This window comes from Puntigrus tetrazona, chromosome 18 (assembly GCF_018831695.1).
Source record: "Puntigrus tetrazona isolate hp1 chromosome 18, ASM1883169v1, whole genome shotgun sequence".
In the NCBI taxonomy this organism is placed as follows: domain Eukaryota; kingdom Metazoa; phylum Chordata; class Actinopteri; order Cypriniformes; family Cyprinidae; genus Puntigrus; species Puntigrus tetrazona.
Genome location: NC_056716.1, coordinates 7,193,326 through 7,211,010, shown reverse-complemented (window position 1 = coordinate 7,211,010; position 17,685 = coordinate 7,193,326). Strand labels below are relative to the sequence as shown.

Sequence of the window (17,685 nt, the reverse complement as noted above, 5' to 3'; positions counted from 1 at the left end):
GAGTTACAGAGATTCTCTCAGGCTGTTTTAGGAACTTTGATCATAGTCTTCATTGCATCTTCACAATTATTATATATAGATTTGTGTATCTGGCATTCTATCTATATGTATCTTTGTGATTATTTGTCAGTTCTTCTTTTCTTCTCTGGTGAAATGTATACAGGAAGAGTTAAAGGAGATGAAAAGGAAGGAGGAGAAGAGAAATAAACAGATGGTTGAAGTGCTTGAGGAGAATAAGGACCTTAGAGAGTCTCCACAAAAAGCCAAAGAGGAAGTCGCAGAACTCCAGAAACGGCTCTCCCACTATGAGAAGGACAGGAGTGCTCTAGCTGTATGTTCAGCGACTACTATATTATAATGGTGTTAAATATTAACTATAACAGTTTTAATAAATCTTTTTAATGTATGAATTTCTTGTTTTTGTTTTGCTGTTAGAGAACAAGAGCTCGTCTCAAAATATCTGAAAACGAAATGAAGGAGCTAAAGTGGGTGCATGAGGTGTTGGAACAGAGATTTACTAAGGTGATGGGGTGAACAGCATCAAACCTATATAACACACTGAACTAGTAGGCTTTTAGTGTCAACCAAAGTGGTTTTCCCCATAGCTAGCACATTTTTTTAAAATGCCAGGAACATGCTTTTTTCATGCTGAGGGGCAACTACCAATTGTTCTATGGCTGAGTATTTGTCTTTACTAGATGAATTTGCTGGACTACCATAATATTGTTTTGAAATGTAATGTTTGGAGAAGTATTTCATTTGCCATGCGTCTGCTCATGGCATTGTAAAAAAATTCAGCACTCCCATTTAGAACAATTAAAAAAAACTTATATAAAGAAGAAGTGTACTTTTAAAGTATAAAAATAAAATATAAAGTATAAAGTGTAAAGTGTCTGTTGTGAATGTCCAATGTAAAGTGACTAGTGCAAAATTGTCCAGTGTAGAGTAAAGTGACAAGTGTCTGGGGAAAGAGGGGTGAACATGAGAGTCCCGGTAATTAGGTGCTGGGTGTTTCCTGGTTCAGACTCCGAATGGACTCCGAATTTGTTTTGTTGTATTTTGTTGTATGTGTAAAAACTGAAGACAATTTGTTGTCTAGGTTCAGATGGAGCGAGACGAGCTGTACATGAAGTTCACTAAAGTCATACAGGAGGTTCAGCAGAAAAGTGGTTTTAAAAACCTGCTACTGGAGTGCAAACTGAGTGCACTCAATGACACCCTGAGGAAGAAGGAAGTGCAGCTCAGTGAAGTGCTGTCTGCTTCCAACCTGGACCCCAGTACCCTAAACATGGTCACCCATAAACTAGAGGTATATTTCTGTGCGTACATAGTTACATACAAGCATATGCAGAGGACCCTCATAATAATATGACAGAATGAGAAATATTGAAGTCAGTTTTACAGAATGTTTTGTTAATGCGTCTCTATAATTGTGAGTTTTCTTTTTGTCTAGGAAGTTTTGGAGTCCAAAAACCATACTATTAGAGACCTACAGTATGAAGTGGCACGCGTTTGCAAGGTAAGAAACAAGTCTCTAAAAAGCTTCTACCTCAGGGATCAGCAACCTGTGACATGCATGCCAACAATGGCACACAAAGGTGTAATCATTAGCATGCAACAAAAAGGAGAAAACTGTGTACAGATGTACATTTTAAGGTAATAATTTTTCATAGTCATACAGCCGATTAAGAACTATAAATGCTATTAAAGTGTGAGAATAAACATGGACTAGTCCGTACATGCTCATGGCTAATAGTGCTCATCAGTGTCGAAATGGAGATGGCCAATCAAAGCAAAAAAACGTTTACTGTTCACATAAGCAGAGCGTGAATGTCAGCGCAAAACGCCAGTTTAACATTCAAAAAAGCACGGTAAGATGTAAATTTGCAAAGAATAAATTTGAACCAAGGAATGTACTTTTTTAAGGGTACAAAACTACCTTTTATATAAAAGAACAAATTTATTCCAATTTGTACATTAAAGGACATGATTTGTACCATGGGAAACCAAAATGCACCTTTTCCTTTTTAAAACTTACATCATTACATGGGTATCACCCCATTTGTACCTTAACTGTGGCAAATATGTTCCTTTTAAGAACTATTAAAAGCCATTTTCTTATTGAATAATGTGCACATTCAACAACTGAAACCAAAACATATTGTAATATCAGTAACTGCAAATACATACTGTATTAAATACAGTGCTTGAACTATACAATATATATTTTTATTTTTAAATATTTAAAACACCTTTCCAGATTATAATATATGCTTACAATTAACACAATATCTCTTTTTAAAAAGGGGGCAAAACATTTCACAATACAATTAAACTAAAATGTTACATTTACACAAAATGCACACACATACACACACACACACACACACACTTTTCACACAACATCCCTGCATTTATTTAACTTCCACAAAACAAAAAAATTCAGATACCTCAATTTTTACAATGCTGAAGATTTTCTTCTCACTAAAGACTTGTGTCCAGTCAGACGTTCCCCTGGTTCTGGTTCTTCCTGAAATAAATGAAGAATCTGTACTAGTAAAGACAGAAGTAAAGTGTTTGCATTTATAGTTCCACTGTAACAATGTCCCCAAAATCTGCATGTAACACCTGCATGTAATATATAGGTTTACAGATGCTAGAAACATGGTTTTCGAAGGAAAGGTTGCTGTCAAACACCACACCTAGGTTCCTAACTGATGGTGAAGAATTAACAGCGTATATAGTTTGAAAAGTAATGGCCCTAACGCTGAGCCTTGAGGTACTCCATATTTCACTTGTGAGCGATATGATACCTCATCATTTACTGCTACAAACTGATAACGGTCAGACAAATATGATTTGAACCATGCTAAGGCGCTTCCACTAATGCCAACATAGTTTTCTAGTCTCTTCAATAGAATGTTGTGATCAATAGTATGTATTGTATTGGGAGATTACTTAGCACTCTTTTGTGATGGAGTTTATAGTTTTAGCTATACAGAGTTCACACAAGACTAGATAGTGATCTGAAATATCATCACTTTGCTGCAGAATTTTAACCATATTAACCATATTCTTTTTCATGTGACAGTATTAGATCTAGGGTATGATTTCGACAATGAGTAGGTCCTGATACGTGTTGTCTAACCCCAGTGGGGTTCAGAATGTCTAAGAAAGCTAATCCTAATGCATCTTTTTCATTATCAGCATGGATATCTCATGCCAGTACTAACTTCAGCAAACTCAGAAAATTTTTAATAAAATCTATGCTGTGCCCTGGTGGCCTGTATACAGTAGCCAGTAAAAACATAACAGTGGATTTATCACTAACAAGCGATTCTATAGATTATGTTAGATGCAGCACCAAGTTATACTTAAAGCTTGCCCTCTGAGAAGTACTGAGAATATTGTTATAAATTGTTGCAACACCTCCCCTTTACCTTTTAGATGTGGCTCATTTTATAGCAGTAATTTTGGGGGTAGACTCATTTTAAGTAATGAATTAATCTGGTTTTAGCCAGGTTTTGTCAAACAGACAAAATCTAGATTCTTATCTTTGATCAAATCATTTATATAAAGTGCTTTTGTAGAAAGAGTTCTAATATTCAGCAAGCCAAGTTTTATCATTTGCTTCTTTGTATTTTTTATTTGTTGATCAATTAAATTATTGCTTTTTTTTTTGGTTTGGGCATTCTCTGCATATTCTAATTCGGGGGAACAGACACAGGCTCTATAGTGTGATATGTAGGTGAAATAGTCTTTATGTGCTGAGAATTAACTGCCTCCTGTGACTTGAGGCAGGGTGGGAATGAGAGCGAGAAGCTGATCATGGTTTTAAATTAAAGCAAGCGAACGAACAACAGTCAAATTATTAGTTATATTAGTTTGATAAATAGTATCAGTAGTATGTAGATAATAAAATTATATTTGATCGCCAAGAAGAACTGAGTGATAAATGGAAGAGCAAAGCTACTGTTAAACCAAATGCAAGGAAAATAAAATATATGTTTCATCACTGTGCAAATAAAGACACAAATCTGTCAGATAAAATGAGGTTTAAGATCTGAAAGGAAAAAAAGTGAAACTATTGGTTGTGAGCACAAACAAAGAGCTAGGAAGCTGATTGGTCAGTGGAACTGCACATGATGTCACATGGAACCAGGTGTCTGTAATTATCAACGTGCAGAGAGTGTTTGTGGATGTGCTTCTCCAGTTTTTTTTTCTCCATTCCTACCCAAGTTGGTGCTATTACTGGTTGTAAAACCAAAGAAGGGAAGTGCAAATCCTGCACATGGTTACTAGGTTTGGTGTAAGCAACTTGAATTTGTTCAAGGACAACCATGAAAAGCTACTACCGGTAGGATAAAGACTATTTTTTTGCAACTACTATGTTAAAATCTAACCTGTGAATATCCCAGTAATGTTGTTTATACCCTTAAATGATCTTAAATGATGCTATGTGTAGCGATTTATATAATCATGTTTGTGTATGGTTTGTATAGGTTATTAAGCTAAGCATCTGAGAAACGGTATCTAAGGCTAAGAATCTGAGAAAATGCTGAAAATGAGCAAATGAAGATTGAATTGTTGCAGAAAAATTTTCAATAAATTGCTTCAGTGATGAGGAATCTCATGCTTTGAGTTAATCCGTGCACCTTCCAAAGTTGATTGAAGTCTTTTTCAAGTTGAGGCAGACATTGAGAAAAATCCCACATAACTTGACAGCTACACTGAGCTACAAACAAACTGACATAAAATGACATGAATATGACTTGGTGATAATCACATTCTTAAAAAACAGACTGAAAGATCACACAGAACATACATTTCAATTTGTCTGTATTGTGATATTTGTGTGATCATTAGACTAGACATATTTGATAATTGTGCAATGGCTTGAAATTTTTGCATTTATGTGCCATTGAAGCAAGGCACATTATTACGAAAAAGAGATGTGAAAACTACATGTAAATTATGTGTTAGTGAAGCTCTCAAACGTAAGAATCTGAAGCTTTAGGATATGGATATACATTACTTAAATATGCAAACCACTAATATAAAAATAGTACAGACAACAGGTGGGTGGCGTTCAGTCACTTTGTTCAACAGCAATTCACCACCATGGCACTTCAGGGTTAAGCATTCATTTACACATTTATTTGGAGAAGATCAAATGCAACTGGCTATTTACACTCCTTGTTGTAAATGGGTAGCTGTAACATCTTCTACATTTTTGTATTTCCTCGTCTCTTTGTGCGATGATAAAGAGCCTGAAGTTCTGTTTGTGCTGGTGCTGTAGATGGGTGTTCTGCTTCCCCCTCTCCACTCTTCAACAGCTGCTGCGACTTCAGCCTATCAAGTCTTCTGTTGTGATGCCAAATAGTTAACTTTTCCTGTTTAATAAAGGGGTTGCAATGAAACTGAAACACTGGCCATTTTCATGTTAGGTTTCAAGTCAAGTCTGCTTCATTGTCAATTCTACCACACGTACAGTACATGCATATAGGGAATTGAAATTGCATTTCTCTAGGATCCTAAGTGCACAGTAAAATATAACATAAAAGAAATAAACTATAACAACTATACAATTATGTACAAGCTATTCAATCAATCAATCATTTTTATTTATATAGCGCTTTTTTAACAACAAAGGTTGCATCAAAGCACTGTACAGTATAATGACAGGGATGTATAATGACGAGAGTGACCAATTTCTTATTAAATGCAGAGACGGTCTCTGTAATCAATTTGACGTTAAATCACTAGAAGTTAAGTGTCCCCAACCAAGCAAGCCAGAGGCGACAGCGGCAAGGAAACAAAACCCCATGCATACAGAATGGAGAAAAAAAAACCTTGGGAGAAACCAGACTCAGTTGGGGTCAGTTCTCCTCTGACTGGACGCCCAGCACTTAACTTCCAGTTCAAATTGACAGTAGAGATAAAGGCACTTAGCAGATTTGAGTGCAAACCAGTGAAAACAGTTCAAATAGAATGTAGTGCAAACAGCTTGTCAGTGTAAATGTACACAGAGAGTCCACCTTCGCCGTCTTTCCCACATCTGGGAGAGTTACAGTGTGGAGAAACCCCAAAGAAGTTTACCATCCAGAATGCTGCAAGCCCACAGTGAAGCATTGGGGTGGATCAGTGATGGTTTGGGCTTCAATATCATGGCATTCATTAGGCCCAATACTTGCGCTAGATGGACACATTTCTACCAAGGACTACCGAACCAATCTGGAGGACCATGTACACCCAATGGTTTGATGAACATGAAAGTGAAGTTGAACATCTCCCATGGCCTACACAGTCACCAGATCTAAATAGTATTATGCCACTTTGGGGTGTCTTCCTCGACCAGCCAGTCTGGTTTTTTCTGTTAAAGTTAACCTTTTGAACAAGTTTCAGTCTTGTTGTTCTTAAACATTAAAGCTACTTTATGCAGGCTGTGTGTAGTTTACTTCAACTTATATGGTAGTTACATAGCCCTTAGAATGCACTTATGGGACCTTTAATGCATAATTTGCCTTAGTGCTCTGTTGTGGCTAATTTGTTTTTCATGTTGCCAAGACAGCCAAATGTTACACTTATAAACCTGTTGCACGTCACTGCCAAAATTTAATTTAAGGTTGAATGTGCATCTGAGCAAAGGGGAGATTTTACACTAAATTGTTATGGCTATACTGCAAAAAAGATGGGGGATAAATTTTCTACATACCTAAAGTATTTTAAAATAAGAATACAACGTGAGGTGATAATCCTTAGATTTGTTTGGCTATTTCTGATCTTTCTCTGCAATATTCATCAACTTGATCAGTAAATGTTTCTTTTGTTCTCAATATTAAGTTCAGTATATTGTGTATTGTATATATGCTGTATTTTTGAACGATTGTTGTGATGAAGCTCTCTATTTACATCCACAGGCCCATAATGACCTTCTGAAGACTTCTGTAGCTAAGCTGCAGGCTTTTGGTATCCCTGTGGAAGAACTTATCTTTAAGCCATTGGAAAGCAGTCCTGGACGAAGTCTTGGCCAGGGCCCTGCTGCTCTCGTTCATGCTTCAAATTAGCAAGAAAGAGAAAATGTACACTCCTAAAACTTGATGCATAAAATGTACACACATTTTAATATACACTAAAATTCTAATTCTAACACTACAGACATTCTTCAAGGTTTATGTTATGTTATGGATATGCATGAGATTCTTAGTATAAATCATTTTTCAGTGTAAATGAAAATCACTTTGGCCACTATGTATCAGTTTATTTTTCATTGTGAATAGATAATAACATCTTTTTGTTTTTTTTTTGTGAATTTTTTATTTACCTTACATTATACTGTGACATATTATGGAATGTATAACACACATATTAACATAGTAATTTATCCAGTAGTAATTTAGTTACTCTTTTTTTTTTTTTTTTAGTTACTCATTGTTTTTTTTTGTTTGTTTTTTCACAAAATATAAAAAGTCGTATATTTTTATGAATCTATTGCCTGTAAATTTCTAGTAAAGTTGCTCACAGTTTTCCAAACCTGGCTTCTGTGTTCTGATATTTCAAGTAATGTCACTGACTTAATATTATTATATTAAAACACACTTGAACAATGTGCTGTACAATCACAAATTAAATAAAATTCAAAATAACATACAACACAAAACTATACCATAATAATCACAGTAAAACTTTTGAACCAAATTATAGTGCAGGGGTGAGCAACCTATGGCACATGGAAGGATAATTTTTGGCATAGGACCTATAGGGAAAACGGCATACCAACATACTTAAAGTGTGAAAATTAACCTGCATTAGTCTACATATGTTCATGGCAAACAGTGCTCGTCAATGACAAAATACGTGAAAGGGCCAATCAAATCAAAGTAGGCTGGGTTTACTTTTCACAGAAGCAGAGTACAAATGCCAGTGCTCTGAGTTTAATGCTAAAAGAGAGCAAAATGCAAACATTTACTATTATACTAAACTATTTACTATAAGTGAACCGATTTACGATATAAAATGTTATGACTAACTGCTATGAACAACTACATTTTGAGAGTGTAAATCATCTGTCTCTCTCTGGAAACATAAGCTTAGCTAAAAAAAGGAAAAAAGTTGACTTTCAGCCTTCCTGGACAGTCATACATCACTTTTATATGATTTAACACAAAATCAATAGTAGTAATTAAGATTGCTGTGATTTGGAACCTGATTTGGAATTATTGCAGAGTTAGTTAGGTTTAAGGTTAGGGTTAGGGTTAGATTAGGTTAGGTTAGGTTAGTGTTAGGGTTAGGGTTAGGGTTAGGGTTAGGTTAGGGTAGGGTTAAGGGGTTAGGGTTAAGGTAAGTTTAGGTTAGGTTAAGGTTAATTTTAGGGTTAGGGTTAGGGGTTAGGGTGGGTTAGGTTAAGGTTAGGTTAGGTTAGGTTTAGGTTAGGTTAGGTTAGGGTTGGGGTAGGTTTTAAGGTTAGGGTTTAGTTAGGTTAGGTTAGGTTAGGTTAGGTTATGGTTAGGTTAGGGTAGGGTTTTAAGTTTAGGTTAGGGTTAAGTTAGGTAAGGATTTGGTTTAGGATATGGTCAGGATAGGTAAGGTTAGGGTTAGGTTAGGGTCAGGGTTATTGTTAGGGTTTGGGATTGGTTAGGGTTAGGGTTAAGGTGAGGGTTAGGTAAGGGTTAGGTTAGGGTTAAGGTTAGCTTATGGTTGTTGTGGATTCCCCCGGATTAAAGAAGACTCAGAGCATTAGGTTTTGATAGCAAAATTCAGACTTTTATTGATCAATACAAGCCGAGTCTGTCTAAGGTCCAAACAGAACCACTCTATAGACAGCACTCCCCCTTACCACTATTCAGGGGTTTTATATGGTCGTCACACTACCACATCACAGTAATATATGGTGGCCTCCTGAAATACCCTTGCTAAATGAGGATCACAGGTGTATGACAACAGATGTAAAATGCCAAAAACAGATGGGTTTTAAATAGTGGGGTTTTTAGCTTAGGTCTGACTGCAGTTATAATGGTAACTAAATTATATAAGATTGCTTTATATTTTGGTTAACAAAAACGTTAACAAAAACTTCTTCGTATTTCCCTTTGAGATGTTTACGTCTCATTTTACTCTTGAGTGACGTTTCATGATTCAGTCTGTTCTGTTAATGCTATCTAGTAACCAAAAATAGTCCCTATGTTACATTACAACAAGTCTAAATCATGCCATTTCACTCAAGAAGGTGTTAGAGCCAAACCTCTTCCCTCGGTCTCTTTGGCTAGTGAGAGAATTAATTCTCTATTACTGTGTGTGTGTGAGCAAGGTATGACAATTGTTCTAGTCCCTTTTCGCCCTGCAGGTATAGTTTCAGGTTGCTCTACTAACTCTGTAGTCTTTTCATTCCTTATATAGACTTGCTTTGTCTCTAGTCTGCTAGTTTTGTGAATCTTCAACCCATATATGGAGTTGTCTTTTGTCCTCTCTGTAGTGGGCACTTAAGGCATGTCCAGCTATGCAATAGAGGTCAACGCCCCATAAGGGCTATATAAGCTGATGTTTTTCTCTCTTTGTTAAGCTGCATTCTGAATAAACCAGATTTGATTTCACTTGTGTGGTTTGTTCCGACTGCTGCTTCCAGGCGCCTGAATTTGTTCTGTACTGCTGATGAACGGACACAGGGGACGCATACACTGAAGAAGAGAAGTTCTTACAGCGAGAAGGAAGTGAAAGACCATAACACCTTGATTTTACTTTATAGTCAATGTACAGGGGTTGTGTACTTGGTTTTACTATGTCTATGGTTATCCTAATTATGGAACACATCTAGGTCAATAAAATAGATCAAACAAAGCATGAGTAAACATAAGCAAATATGAATATGTAGGTAAGAAAGGTACCTCCTAAATGCTGATCAGAAACATCATGAAACAAAAACATCATAAGACAAAAACATCATAAAACAAAATATAAAACATGCATAATAGTTTTTCGTCACAATGTTAAGTAGTTGTATGGATTTGGAACGGCTATTAATTGGCTTCCAGGTGTTTTGGTACATACTAGGCAGTCTTTCTTATTTAATTCTGCTGTTGTGAAGGTGGCCCATTCATACTGCTGATTACTTTATGCCAGTTCCCACAAAACATCTAGCTTGGTGTTGAAGAAGTTTTGTTAATCAAAATATAAAGTAAATCTTATATAATTTAGTTACTATTATAACTGCAGTCAGACATAAGCTAAAAACCCCAACTATTTAGAACCCATCTGTTTTTGGCATTTTACATCTGTTGTCTTACACCTGTGATCCTCATTAACAAGGGTAATTCAGGAAGCCACCATTTATTACTGTGACGTGGTAGTGTGATGACCATATAAAAACCCTGAATAGTGGTAAGCGGGAGGGCTGTCTATAGAGTGGTTCTGTGTGGACCTTAGACAGACTCGGCTTGTATTGATCAATAAAAGTCTGAATTTTTGCTATCAAAACCTAATGTTCGGAGTCTTCTTTAATCCGGGGAATCCACAACAGTGTCATCCTCATACATATTGTCATTGTCCTCGCTGTTCCTGTGTCGCTTTCCATGTTGTCCTGCTTCAACTGAGTTGCTGCTGGTTTTGGTGGAGGGCTGAAAAGTTGATGATAGGAAAGTGAGGTTGTGCGGCAGAGAGTTGTTCTGTGCTTGACTTGTGGGGTCTGGAGTTGTGATGTTGTCTGTGGCTTGAACTTGTGACAGACATGTGCTGATCAGGCATGTGGTTGACATTATTATCGCCATTGTCCTGCTGAGCTCTCTCTGTTGCATGTTCTTCATTATTCTGTATCGTGGCTGGTCTTTCTTTGGGAACTCTTGTCCAGTGATTCAGATGGTACCAAGTGCTGCTTCCTTCTACTTGAACAGCAGTTGGTGTTGCTGCTGTGACGTTATGCAGCCCTTCCCTTCTTGGCTCGTTCCATTTCCTTCTGAATACTCGCAGATAGACCTGATCTCCTGGGGTGATGGGACAGCTGGTTTCCGTCTGCTCCGACAGCTCCTTTCTTGTTTCCTGCGCACAAATAGCTTTATGGATAGCAGTTAGCTCTTTCATGTACGATTTTAACTCCATTTGTAGTTGTTCTAGTGGGGGTCCTTTGTATGGACCTCTGTTACGTGATGCAGGCATCATGCATCCAGTAAGCATTTGGTGAGGTGTTAGATGTGTGTTTTGGTTAGTTTGCATGCGGTAACTCATCAGTGCAAGAGGCAAAGCATCAACCCAATTTAATTTAGTGCTTGCACATATTTTGTTAATCTTGGATTTGAGAAGACCATTTACTTTTTCAACTTGTCCCTGGGATTGAGGATGGTAAACACAGCCTAGTCTTTGTTTTATTCTCAAATTCTGTAGGACTTGTTCTATAGTTTTTTGGATAAAAGCTGATCCATTGTCCGAACTTATTTCTGAAGGAATTCCAAATCTTGGAAACACTTCTCTTGTCAAAAATTTGATTACCGTTCCTGCTCCCTCATCTGCTGATGGTACTGCTTCTACCCACCGGCTAAATCTATCGACAACCACAAGCATGTATCTCTTTCCCTGTACCCGTTTTATCATGTCTACATAATCAATAACTAAATGTTTGAAAGGACCTTCTGGCACCGGTATATGTCCTACTGGGGTCGTTATACCCTTTCTGACATTGTATTTAGCACAGACTTCACATGTAGACAAAAACGTCTCAGGTTACGAATGTAACCATGGTTCCTCTAGGGAACGAGACGCTGCGTCACAAACGCTTTGGCAACGCCTTCGGCGTGAGCCGTTCTGAACCACGTGTAAAATCTGTCCAATGGAGGGGAGCGACGTCATGGACGAGATGACATCGCCGACCAGGAAGTATAAAGTCACACTCTGCGATGCCGGCACCAGCCTCGTAGTGAAGTAGCGCCCGGCAGGTGCGGGAAGTATGGCATCGGGACGCAGCGTCTCGTTCCCTAGAGGAACAATGGTTACATTCGTAACCTGAGACGTTTCTCTTCAGGAACTCGAGCTGCGTCACAAACGCTTTGGGAACGAGATGCCCACGCCGCCATAATTCCAAGGCCATGCCTGAAAAGGGGTCCTCAGACCACCCATCAGGAAAGGACAGAGGAGCCAGGAGCAGCCCTCATGTCCAAGTTGTAGAACCGGGCAAAAGTGGAGGGCGTGGACCACCCCGCAGCGTTGCAGATGTCCCAGAGGGGGACACCGCTAAGATAGGCCTTAGAGGCCGCCATACCCCTGGTAGAGTGCGCTCTGACCCCGAGAGGGCATGGGAGTGCAGTGGCCTCATAGGCCAGGTGGATAGCCTCAACTATCCACCTGCTGAGAGTCCGCTTAGCAGCAGCGCCACCCCTATTTGTCGGACCAAAACAAATAAGTAATTGGTCCGACCTCCACAGAGACGCAGTCCTGCGCACATAAGTGTCCAGTGCTCGCACTGGACACATGCAGTTGAACTTCCGCTGGTCTGGATCCTGGAAGGGGGGAGGACAGAAGGCCTGCAGTACGATCGGCTGTGGTGTAACAGAGGGCACTTTAGGTGTATAATCCACTCGTGGGTATAAAAAAGCCTTTGACATGCCTGGGGCAAAGTCCAGGTGAGTAGGGGCCACTGAGAGGGCCTGCAGATCTCCCACCCTCCGCCCAGAGAGGTGATGGCGAGGAGAAATGCTGTCTTAAAAGATAAGACAGGTAAAGGAACCTCTTCGAGGGGCTTGAAGGGTGCCTTACACAGAGCCTCTAACACCACAACCAAATCCCAGGGGGGAATTCTGGTCCGCACTGGAGGTCTCAGCCTCAGCACACCGTGGAGGAATCGTGTAACTAATGGGTGTCTGCCCACTGAGTGGCCACCAATAGGGTCATGATATGCAGATATAGCTGCCACGTAGACCTTTAGGGTTGAGTGGGATAACCCGGTGGAGAATCTCGCCTGAAGAAACTCCAGCACTGAACCTACTGGGCAGTTAACTGGGTTTAAGTGGCGATCTCCACACCAGGAAGTGAACATTTCCCACCTCCTGGCATACACGCTCCTCGTAGAGGGAGCTCTGGATTGGAGGATGGTCTCAACAACCTCAGCTGAAAGACCAGAGGCTATGAGTTGTGCCCCCTCAGGGGCCACACCCACAGCTTCAATAACTCCGGGCGAGGGTGAACTATTGTTCCCCCTGCCTGAGAGAGTAGATCCGGCCTCAGGGGGATCTCCCACGGATGACCGTCTACTAGGCCGATGAGGTCCGCCAAACCATACTCGGCCCGGCCAGAAGCGGGGCTACCAACAGTAGTCTGACTCCGTCCTGGCGCACTCTCGCCAGAACCCCGGGGAGCAGGGCAATCAGGGGAAATGCGTACTGGCGACGCCTCGGCCACGCCTGTGACATGGCATCCAGTCCCAGGGGAGCTGGATGAACTAGAGAGAACCAGAGGGGACATTGTGCATTCCCTCGAGAAGCAAAGAGGTCCACCTCTGCCTGGTAAAATCTCAACCAGATCTGCTTCACCACGTCGGGTGAAGCATCCATTCCCGGCCTCAACCCCTGCCTCGACAGGGTGTCGGCTCCCGTATTGAGATGCCCAGGGATGTAGGTCGCTCTCAGCGAGCAGATTTTGTCCTGGGACCACACAAGGATCTGGTGCGCCAGCTTGTTCAAGGGCGCGAACGCAGTCCTCCTGGTGGTTGATGTAAGAGACCACCGCTGTGTTGTCGGTGTGCACCAACACATGGTGACCTCTCAGGTCTGGGAGAAAGTGCTTCAAAGCACGAAATACCGCTAACATCTCTAGCAGATTGATATGCCACCCGTGGTGGTGATCGCTCCACAGACCGTGGGCCGGGCGCCCCGTTCAATACTGCGCCCCAACCGGTTAGGGGATGCATCTGTCGCAAGGGAGGTCCGCGACATAGAGCTCCTAACCTTGGGCCCTGATTCAGGAACCAAGGCTTCCTCCACAAGTCTAAGGCCCAAACTGCACGGGCGTGACACTTTGATTTTGCGGAGTGGGTTTCCCCTCGGGGAGAACCCCTTGGTCCTGAGCCACCACTGTAGGGGTCTCATGTACAGCAGGCCAAAGGGTATCACGATGGACGCAGCTGCCATCAGGCCCAGCAGTCTCTGATACTGCTTGACAGTGAATGACTGGCCTTCCCTGACTCTCTCGACTGACATGAGGATTGACTGCACACGGGCAGGAGACAAGCGTGCCCACATTGTGGTCGAATCCCACACCACGCCTAGGTATGTGGTCCTCTGAGCGGGACGCAATACACTCTTCTTGGCGTTCAGTCTCAAACCCAGCTCCCCCATGTGAGACAGAACAACATCTCGATGTTGAACTGCCATCTGCTCTGATTGAGCTAATATCAACCAATCGTCGATATAATTGAGTATGCGGATGCCCTGGAGTCTCAGTGGAGCCAGAGCTGCATCCATACACTTCGTAAATGTGCGGGGTGAGAGTGCTAGGCCGAACGGAAGTACTCGATATTGGTATGCTACGCCCGAAAGCTTAACCTCAGAAACTTCCTGTGTTGAGGAAGGATGGATATATGGAAGTATGCGTCTTTCAGATCTATGTTGACAAACCAGTCCTCGGATCTGATTTGAGTCACCACATGCTTGATGGTAAGCATTTTGAACTTCAGTCTGTTGACTGAGCGGTTCAAGACCCTCAGATCTAGGATGGGGACGCAACCCCGTCCTTCTTTGGAACAATGAAGTAGCGGCTGTAAAACCCAGATTCCACAGCATGAGGAGGGACCACCTCGATGGCCTCCTTCCTGAGCAGGGATATTACTTCCTGTTCCCTCACCAGAGCCTGCTGGGGGCCGACTACTGTCGGTGTGACTCCCCTGAATGTCGGTGGTGGAAAACCGAACTGAATTCGATAGCCTTTCTCTATCGTTAGTATGACCCATTGAGATACATTTGGCAGAAGTTTCCACGCTGCTAAATAATCTACTAAGGGAATCAGCCTCTCGAGGCTGACCTCTGGTGTGTGAGATACAGGTAACTCGGTGGCCTGAAACGGTTGACCGGCAGGCAGACAACGGGCTAGCTGTAAACGGGACCCCCGCAGGGGAGGCGCGTTCCCCGGCCGTGACGCACCCTCGGGTGAATCCGGCTGGGGAAACGTGCTGGAAGACTCCGCACTCTGGCACGAGGGCAGAGATAGCGGAGTTACTCCCTGAGGGCCCTGAGGAGGAACGGGTGCCGTCTGACCAGGCATAACCTGATCCTCCCCAGGAGGGGCAGCCCTCAGAAGCCCTGAACCACTCATATCAGGGCTTCTTGGGCGTGGACTTCCTGTCCAAAAAGGCCCTCAGGTCTTTAGGCCCGGAAGCCCCCGGCCCAGAGCGCTGCTTCGCCCCCTGCTGTTTTTTAGAGGGGGAACGAGAGGCGACGCTCTGTTTCTGCACATGCCTATATGAGGAGCTGGCACGCGGTGGGGGCATCTCTCGTCCCGATGCCCCCTGAGATCAACGTGGGAGGAAACTCTTGAACGCCGCCGCCTGTTTACGGGCCTCCTGGTACCTATCGACGACCTCATTAACGGAGTCGCCGAATAGGCCAGAAGGCTGCAGGGGGGCGTCCAATAGGCAGACCCTGTCACGCTCTTTCATGTCAGACAGGGTCAGCCAGAGATGCCTCTCCGCGGCCACAAGGGATGACATAGATCGCCCTACAGCACGGGTGGTCTCCTTAGGTGGTAGCGGAGGCAGAGGTCAGCCGTCCGACGCAGTTCTGCGATGTCATCGGACCTGACCCCCTCTCCCTCATCGATCTCTTTCAGCAGGTCGGCTTGGTATGCCTGCAACACCGCCATAGTGTGCATGCAAGACCCAGCCAATCCTGCTGCCCCGTACCCCTTAGCCATCAAAGCCGACATTGTTCTCAGCGGCTTCGATGGTAAGGTCGGAGCCTTCAAAGACGATGCCGCACCGGGGGACAGATAGGTAGCAAGAGACTGTTCTACCCGGGGCATCGCCTTATAGCCGCACTCTGCAACTCCCGCCACATTACCATAATAACTAGCAGCGGTGGGGGAGAAAACACGAGCGGAGTACGGCCTTCCCCAGGACCTCGACAGCTCACTGTGGAGGTCGGGGAAGAACGGAAGGCTCCGTCTCAGAGGTGGCTGTTTCGCTCTCAGAAATCTTTCATCCAATTTAGATGTCTGAGGCTCAGCGTATCGCTCGGCGGGCCAATCGATGTTTAATTTGGCAACCGCACGAGTTACCACCTCTAAGAGCTCCTCATATTGTGGTGTGTGCAATGGTGCATCGTCCACCACGTCAACATCAACCTCCTCGGAGGAAGAGTGAGCGCGAGTGGACGTCTCCCCCGTGGCCGAAGAAGCCAGAGTTCGGGCTTCGGACACACGGGATTGAGCGCCCGATCTGGCGGACTCCGATGGAGAAAGGGACGAGCCCGTCTCCATCTCCTCCGTCAGATCGAGTTGCGATCCCCAGACGTGCGTTCGTCGGGTCCCGCACCCCTGGGAACGCTGGTGAAGGCTCCCTCGTGAAAGAGAGCCCTCCGGGAGCGGAGTGTTCGCAGCGGTAGCTGCAAACAATGCGGACAATCAGTCCCCTCGAGGGCTGACGCCGCGTGCTCCGCTCCCAGGCACGCCACGCACAAGCTGTGTGTGTCCCCACCCGTGATATAACGAGGGCAGGGATCAGCACACCGCTTAAAACGTGACGGAACACCAGCGTGTTTCGACTTAGATTTTCTTTTCAACTCCTGATTATCAGCCATAATAATATTTAAGCTAGACAATACAGACAGCAAATAGACAAACAATATACACGTAGCGCTTACTGAACGCAGAAAGCTGGTGCCGGCATCGCAGAGCGTGACTTTATACTTCCTGGTCGGCGACGTCATCTCGTCCATGACGTCGCTCCCCTCCATTGGACAGATTTTACACGTGGTTCAGAACGGCTCACGCCGAAGGCGTTCCCAAAGCGCTTCTGACGCAGCTCGAGAGTTCCTGAAGAGGAACTCTCCTACCATTGCATACAAGTATGGAGACCAATATCCTTGTCGTTTAATTTTCTTTATGACTTCCTTTGCACAATGGTCAAAACCATGTGCATCTAGGATGAGAATATTTAGAAGTGATGTGGGTGCAATAATTTGTCCTTCGTGTGATCGCCAAATATTTTGTGAATCTTTTGTTGCTCCTCTTTGATGCCACATTGACTGTTCATATTGACCTGCTTGCTGCTGAATTCAGACTATGTCATCTAAGCTTGGCTGTGGTTCTATAATAACTTCTGGGGCTAATATAGCTACCTTGCAGCCAGAGGCCTTCTTAGCTTCTGAGTCAGCTAGGTTGTTTCTTTTAACAACAAGGTAATTTCCCTTTTTGTGTGCTGGGCATTTGACAACCGCCAGATGCTTTGGTAACATCATAGCAGAAATCAGTTGTTCTATCTGCTCAGCATGCTGAATGGGGGTTCCATCACTTCTTTTAAAACCTCTCTGTTTCCATACTGCACCAAAGAGGTGACAAACACCATGTGCATATGCGAAATCTGTGAAAATATTGGCTGTCTGTCCCTTTGCTAGTGTACATGCGGCCGTAAGAGCTTTTAATTCAGCTAGTTGTGAGGAGCAAGGTTGTGTGCAATGTTGAGATAACACTGATACAAATTCTTCTCCACTTTTTTGT

The 17,685-nt window shown here is 42.8% G+C and overlaps 1 protein-coding gene and 1 pseudogene across 2 annotated transcripts in view; one reads left to right on the top strand and one right to left on the bottom strand.

Annotated features, from left to right (window-relative positions):
• Nucleotides 1-7,421, top strand: part of gas8 (growth arrest-specific 8) — a 28,253-nt gene extending 20,832 nt beyond the window's left edge. The window contains exons 7-11 of one of the 2 annotated variants that reach the window (XM_043263932.1): nt 164-331; nt 436-522; nt 1,100-1,309; nt 1,454-1,519; nt 6,921-7,421. In XM_043263932.1, coding sequence (XP_043119867.1) covers nt 164-331; nt 436-522; nt 1,100-1,309; nt 1,454-1,519; nt 6,921-7,067 — 678 coding nt within the window. In that variant the 3' untranslated portion in view covers nt 7,068-7,421. Of the gene's footprint in view, nt 1-130; nt 332-435; nt 523-1,099; nt 1,310-1,453; nt 1,520-6,920 lie in introns of both variants that reach the window. The other variant, XM_043263931.1, reaches the window with a different exon arrangement.
• A 5,698-nt stretch (nt 7,422-13,119) lies between these two features.
• On the bottom strand, nt 13,120-17,423 carry LOC122362722 (annotated as a pseudogene).
• Nucleotides 17,424-17,685: the final 262 nt, after the last annotated feature.